A 7,282-nucleotide genomic window follows, 5' to 3' on the forward strand; every position below is an offset into this window, starting at 1 on the left:
TCCTTTTTCTGTGTGTGTGTGTGTGTGTGTGTGTGTTTGCAGTTGTCTGTTTGATTTGCTCCATTATCCTGTGCAGGAAACCATCCCGTGGAGTAAATTACTGATGCGTATCCATTGTGCACAGACTGCTTCCCTTTCTTTGCCTGCCAAAATAATTCGACCTTCAATTTCATCTCCTGTCCTTCTACTAACAAGCGCACACCGCTCATGTTTATCAACTCCAAAAGCTTGCCCTCTGAGTATCACCCACATAACATTAGCATTAGCAGTAACGATGTTGAATTATTCTTCAAGGACACCCTCTCTCTGTCAACACAGCTTCACTTTTGCTCAAAAACCTAAGTTTTTGGCATGTTTTAAAGGATACTGGATACTTTTGAAGTGAGCATGTCATTAACACAGTATCGTTGAAAACAGCTCCCCTCAATGTGTCTAATAATCTGTCTCCATCTACAGGGCTCAACTGGTTTCGTTGGCTTCCCTGGAGCCAATGGTGAGAAGGGAGCAAGGGTATGTATGAGGCCCTTTTGATTTCACTCTAAGATTAGATTTTTTTACAAGCTACAGCCTGAAGGAGCCATTTTTATCACATCTCTCTGGTTCTGATTACAAACAACTTCTACCAGAAGTTGACTAGTCTTAGAGCTAAGTTATTGTAATTGTTTTGTTTTTTAGGGTATTGCTGGTAAAGCAGGTCCACGAGGACAAAGAGGACCAACGGTATGTCAAGCTTGAACCTTTTAAGTAGAAAAGAACAATTTTTTTCAACATACACTAGTGATGCACAAGGCGTATCACTAATAACTCTTGTCCTCAGGGTCCCCGTGGTGGAAGAGGTGCCAGAGGTCCAACGGGAAAACCTGGAGCAAAGGTCAGGCTTCATCATTCCTGATTCAGCTTAACTTAATTAGTTACTGGTATTTGTGAATGCTTGCTTTTAACAGGCACCTTTGACTGTTTCTTTTTTTAGGGAACAGCAGGAAATGATGGACCAGCTGGTGGCCCAGGAGAGAGAGTAAGTGATCATTGAATTAGTTCTCCCATTCAGTTGTATTTGTCAACTTACCAGGTCAAAAACTTTTCTATTACATTTCCCTTACATGTTACTTTCTTCATGTTTTAGGGACTCCAAGGACCTCAGGGCCCTGTTGGATTAACAGGCCCTAAAGGACCACCTGTATGTGGTTTTATCCATTTTAAATGTTTTTGATCATTTTAATGCTGTGGATAGAAGTTCTTCTACTCTTCGACTTACTTTAGAATTTCCACCACATAAGAAAAGCATTTATAAGGGAGAGAAAAGTCAAAATTGAGAAAAAAGGAAAAAATTATGAGATAACTAATTATGACATAAGTTGAAATTCTAAAATAAAATTCATAATTATTCATGATAAAAGTTTGAAATGATAATGACTTTTAATGTCTCATAAATTCTACTTTTTAACTCAGTTTACTCTACTTTCTACTTAATTATAATTAAATTCAAAGAATTCAAAATGATGACAAAATATTGAAATTATAATTTTGACATTTAATGATTTAATTATTTTGTGTCATAAAAGTGTCATTTGTGTTATGTTTATGTTAAAATGATGACATGCTTAGATTCATTATTTGTCATCATTGGAAAAATTCAAAATTATGACACAAAAAGGTTTGATTTTTAATGTCACAATTTTGACTTTTATGTAATAATTTCTTTTTATGTCTTTTTATTTTGATTTGCGAAAGCATTATTGTTTTTCCTTATGTGTCTGAAATGGGCTTCCATACATTAGACTTACTATACTGTAGTTCAAATAATAGGTCTAGCTGTAACCATTAAATCACAAAACCCAAAAGAATAATAGCCACAAGTCTACAAGTCTATTATATAATAATTACATAAATGTGATTTAATCACTATTAATTATGTAATTCCCTCAGGGGCCTCCTGGAAAAGATGGATTGCCCGGTCACCCTGGACAGCGAGGAGAGACTGTGAGTATCATTTGGTCTTCATAAGTGTTTTCTGTCTCTTGAGTAAAGAGGAATAAATGTTGTGGATAGTGTTTATATGGTGTATTACCTTTTAGCTGCTGACAGTGTCAAGGCGCTACACTGCTCTTGGCAGGTCTATCTTTCTGTTTCTAATCAAGAACGTCCGACAGATGGAGTGCTAAAAGGAGAAACTCATTTTATCTTAAAAGACTGCCCTTTGTTTTTTTTAGATGAAAACACTTCACTTGACTTTCACTGATTTAAGAAAAAAAGTGGATGTAACAAAAATAAGTGCTGCTGACATTTCAGAGGCTGGATTTGTACAGTTTAGTGATATTTACATAGTTTCCATCAGGTTTTCCTTTTCTACAAGTTTGTTTCCAGAAATGTGATAACTATGCTCACAATGACTATGCTTGTCCTCAAACAGGGTTTCCAAGGAAAGACTGGACCTCCTGGACCTGGAGGTGTTGTTGGCCCACAGGTGAGCTGCAGTTGTTGTTATATGAGTAGAAATAAAATTAAAAAAACATGTTGCTCTAATAAAACATCTCCTGCAGTTAGCCAGAAGTTAAATTAAAAAACCTGTTTGAATTTGAAAGGGCTCTACAGGAGAAACTGGACCTGTTGGAGAGAGAGGACATCCCGGATCACCAGGACCCCCTGGAGAGCAAGGTCTTCCCGGAGCTGCTGGCAAAGAAGGTGGAAAGGTACGGTTTGCTAAACATGCTCACTTCAGATCACTCAAGGGTAATAACTGGGAAGAATTCGCATAATGTTCAGTCCAATGTCACAATGTGCAGGTGGTTGGTAAGGCCTACAAATAGCAGCTGTGGAGGTTGTTGGTTTTAGGTTTGAAGACTAAATTCTCATCGTCTCTCTCCTTGAAGGGTGATCCAGGTCCTCAGGGGGTTTCTGGGAAACCTGGCCCTGCAGGACTAAAAGGGTTCCCAGGCCAAAGGGGGATTCCTGGCACAGCGGTAAGAACAAACGAGTTAATGTCGTGTGCCCCACCAAATGGTCATTAGCTGCTTAACCGCCTGCTGTTCATGCAAATGCTTACGCTGGATGAACGCCTCAGGAGAGGGTACAGTCCTAACTATGAGACTGAGGCTCATGGAGATTAACTGGCATATTTTACATGCATTTAGACATTTAGCAAGCTTTTTAAAAAATACGTCTTTAACACTGCAGAGAAATTCCACTGCAGTGTATTGCAACACAACCAGGGATATATAAATAGCCAATTTTGATTTTATATTGACTTTAATGTACAAAGGTCCACGATTTTTTGGAAAGAAACTTGTGTGTACCAACATAATCTCTTGTTGGAGATTCATTTTAGAAAAAAAAGTTCATTTTTAATCAGATTTTACAGTCTCACAGCTGTTATACTTTATTATTGATCAGTTTATAATTTCTAAATTAAGTATGGCATTATTTAAAAACCGGTTATTTAGTTGTCGTCAGGGGTTCATAAGATCATTTAGAAAGGGTAAGTAAATGATTAACAAACTATTTAAAGGGGTCATATGATGCGATTTCATTTTTTCCTTTCTCTTTAGAGTGTTACAAGCTCTTGGTGCATAAAGAAGATCTGTAAAGTTGCAAAGACAAAAGTCTCAAATCCAAAGAGATATTCTTTATAAAAGTTAAGAGTTAGCCACACCTACCTAAAACGGCTCGTTCGAACACGCCCCCACATATCTACCTCACTATGTGGGAAGATTTGCATAACGCCGCCCAAATGTTCACGCAAAGAAAGAAGGCGTAACTTTTATTCTCGCTTGTAGTATTGTTGCCGCTGCCGCCATGTCCTGAAGACGCTGTGTGTTTCGTTGTGAAAGCGAAGCTACTTTGTTTGGTCTTCCAAAAGAGGACGATATCCGCTTCGTTATGCCTAGAGCTGATCTGTGCTGGTCGCTGAGGGAATACTTCAACTTAGTGCTGTGGATCGCCGGCACATTTTATGGAGGACTGTTTACTGATCCTGGGAGAGTTACGTTAGACTAAAATGCCGGCAGTTCTGACTCACGTAAGTACGTTTTCTTTTATCATTTGCCACTGATGATTCAAACGCGAGTTTTGGGCAGTGTGGATTAACGTTAGCACTTGTTGTTTGTCATTTTTCTGATCACAAATGCAGACAGGGTTTTATGTTTACGCGGCGCAATGCAACGCGTAAAAAGACCGTATAAGTCATTATAATCAGTAATTATGTCCCCACTGGATGCAACAAATGCCTCGTTTGTAATGGGTTTTAATGTTTTTGTCTCGTCGCTCCGGCCGGACACGGCATCAACAGTATGGTGAGGGGCGTAACATTTCCGTCTCACGCTTGAGGTATTCGGCCAATCACAACGCACTGAATAGCTGGCCAATCACAGCACACCTCGCTTTTCAGACCGATGAGCTTTGTAAAAATCGACGCGTTTCAAAAAGGCGGGGCATAGAGGAGAAACAATAATGTACAGTATGTGGAAAATAATGTGGTTTTTTTTACTTTAAACCACATAAACACATTTCATTACACCAAATACACAAAATAATGTTCTTTTTAGCAGCATCATATGACCCCTTTAAATGGAAATTTAGACATATAATTTAGACATATAGTAATAGTGTGTACTTCATGATTAACTCAGGTAGTTATAAAACCTTGAGTAGTTGTCAGTTAACTATTTGTGTGAGCCAATCTAAAGTGAGGACTACTTGTGCCTCATAAAAACTTTTAAAAAGGAGATTTAAAGGCTCAGTTATCTTCTAAACAGAAAAAGGAAACAAACACAACATAGAGTAATACAGATCTAAATGATCTTATGAACCACTGACAACTCCTAAATAACTGGTTTGTTAATAATGTAATACTTAATTTAGAAATTATACATTGAATATGAATAAATTATGAAAATACAAATATTAAACACATTATAGATATGCTCATAAATCAAGAACAAAGCATTTATAGCTGTATTTATAAACTGCTTACTCTCTATTAATGTAGGGACAATGCTTTATAAATGATGAATTGACTATTTACTAATGCTTAACTAATGGTCCATAGCGTGAGGTTATTATAAAGTTTTACCAAATAAATGCTAACATGTATCTCATAAAATGCCTGACTTTTAGTAAGTTTTGGCCAACTCAAAGCAGGCATATGTCACAGGGACTTGGAAATGTCTCTACTAGTTTTTCTTCATTAAGAGTACTTAAAACTGTGGGACTGAATATAATCAAACATTGTTTTGCTTTTAGTATAAGAAACAGCATCTGCCTTCTTGATGAATTTCAGTCTCCACTAGTTATCTCTTTCATGAATCAGTTGTTGCTGAAAGTCACATTTAAAACACAAAGCCAGTATGATTTCAATAAACAACAGTCGATTTTGCCGTCACTTGCTGTTTTGATGTTTACTTTTAGCTGGCTCATATGTTTTTCATGACTCAGATGGGAGGAGAGTGACGTGTCCTTGGCGTCACATGACAATGCACTGCCAGCACTTGTTTCTGATGTAGGAAATAGAGAGATTGCCAGTTGTATAAACACTCTGGGCTGTATTTCCAGGAGACATATAGTACAAACAGCTGCCATACACTGGCACAAACAAATGCAAGCGCACGCAGAGTTTCAAATGCCACTTTGACAGATTCTGAAGCACAGCTCTCATTAGAGAATTAAACCGCTCTCTCTCCTTCTCACACAGGGTCCATCTGGTCTGAAGGGAGGCGAGGGTCCACAGGGTCCACCCGGTCCTATTGTAAGTACCTGTGTTACCATGGAAACTCTGTCGCTGCAAACGATCAATCTGCAAGCTTTGCCTCTATTAGTGAAGTGACATCAGGCAAATTCTGGAACGGGCGCAGTCAGCAGGTGGTGAATTTAATGACCAGTAATGTTGGCACTGAGAGCCCAGTTTGGTGTGTGATCTGATCCCACGCAGACTGATCATGCTGAATGAGTCAGGCCTAATCCGTAAGTCCGTCACCACATCAGTAATTGCATTTGAATCATACGTGAAATATGCTTAGAGATTCAGACCTGTTGTCATCAGGGATGTCAAAAGTACTGCAATTTTGATACGGTATGTGCTTTGTGAAGTGCACTCGTGATAATGTTGCTAAGCACCAGAGCGATCAAATGTACTTGTAAATGTAAATGTATGGGAAAATGTCTGACTTGGCGGGATACTAATGGAGCATTTACATTACATGTTTAGTGTCAGAATATTGGACCTGTGTATTAGGCCTATAATGAAAATCTTGAAAAGGAAAGAGAAAAATATTTCTTTCTTAAAACTTCAAGCAACTTAATTGAGAAATATTTTTTATTTTTTTTTTTTTTTTATTTATTTAAAAAAATATCAAAATCATTTATAATTTAAAGACACAGGCCCGAAAAACAGCGCGTTTCTGCTTCCACTCAAAATAGGCATTTCAAAATTATATAATAAATGATCTGTGGAGTATTTTGAGCTGAAACTTCACAGACACATTCTGGGGACACCAGAGACTTATATTACATATTGTAAAAAGGGGCATAATATGTCACCTTTAAGGTGCCCTTGTTACAGTGTAATTATACATTTACAGTGCCTTAATTTTTTTTCACATTTTGTTATGTTGATGCCTTATGTTAAACTGCTTTAAATTACTTTTTTTCCACATCAATCTACACTCCATACACCATAATGGTAAAGCAAAAAACCTAAACACAGCAAGAGTGACTTATAGACAACTCTGTGAATGTCCTTGAGTGGCCCAGCCACAGCCTGGGATTGAACCCAGTCAAATATTTCTGGAGAAACCTGAAAATGTGTCTGCCCTCATCCAACCTGACAGAGCTTGAGAGGAGAAGAGGTGAATGGCAGATAATTGCCAAATGATGATGAGAAAAGATTGTTGCATCAAACAAAAAACTATTGAGGCTGTAAAGGTGCTTCAGCTAAATATTTAGTTAAGGGCATGAATACTTATGCAATGTACTTATTTCAGTTTTTTTATTTTTAATAAATTTACGAAGTTGTGACAATTCTGTTTTTGCTTTGTCAGTATGGTGTATGGAGTGTAGATTGATGTGGAAAAAAAAGTAATTTAAAGCAGTTTAACATAAGGCAGCAACATAACAAAACGTGAAAAAAATGGGTTACTTGCATGTAATTATGCATAATTTATTGTTTTTATAATAGTAAGTACATGTAAAGTGTAACAAGGACACCTTAAAATAAAATGTTACCAAATCAGCTTTGCCATCACAGGTATAAATTACATTTTAAATATATTAAAATAGAAAACAGTCATTT

At 37.2% G+C, this 7,282-nt stretch overlaps 1 protein-coding gene across 1 annotated transcript in view; it reads left to right on the forward strand.

The window, feature by feature from the left end:
• LOC107710593 (collagen alpha-1(XI) chain-like) overlaps nt 1-7,282 on the forward strand; it is an 80,837-nt gene that overhangs the window by 52,058 nt on the left and 21,497 nt on the right. Inside the window, exons 32-41 of the mRNA XM_016515406.1 lie at nt 457-510; nt 676-720; nt 818-871; nt 971-1,015; nt 1,124-1,177; nt 1,927-1,980; nt 2,411-2,464; nt 2,583-2,690; nt 2,871-2,960; nt 5,687-5,740. Of these exons, the coding sequence (XP_016370892.1) occupies nt 457-510; nt 676-720; nt 818-871; nt 971-1,015; nt 1,124-1,177; nt 1,927-1,980; nt 2,411-2,464; nt 2,583-2,690; nt 2,871-2,960; nt 5,687-5,740 (612 nt within the window). The remainder of the gene's footprint in view (nt 1-456; nt 511-675; nt 721-817; nt 872-970; nt 1,016-1,123; nt 1,178-1,926; nt 1,981-2,410; nt 2,465-2,582; nt 2,691-2,870; nt 2,961-5,686; nt 5,741-7,282) is intronic.

The sequence above is a fragment of the Sinocyclocheilus rhinocerous genome, unplaced genomic scaffold (assembly GCF_001515625.1).
Source record: "Sinocyclocheilus rhinocerous isolate Xijiao unplaced genomic scaffold, SAMN03320098_v1.1 scaffold507, whole genome shotgun sequence".
NCBI lineage: Eukaryota > Metazoa > Chordata > Actinopteri > Cypriniformes > Cyprinidae > Sinocyclocheilus > Sinocyclocheilus rhinocerous.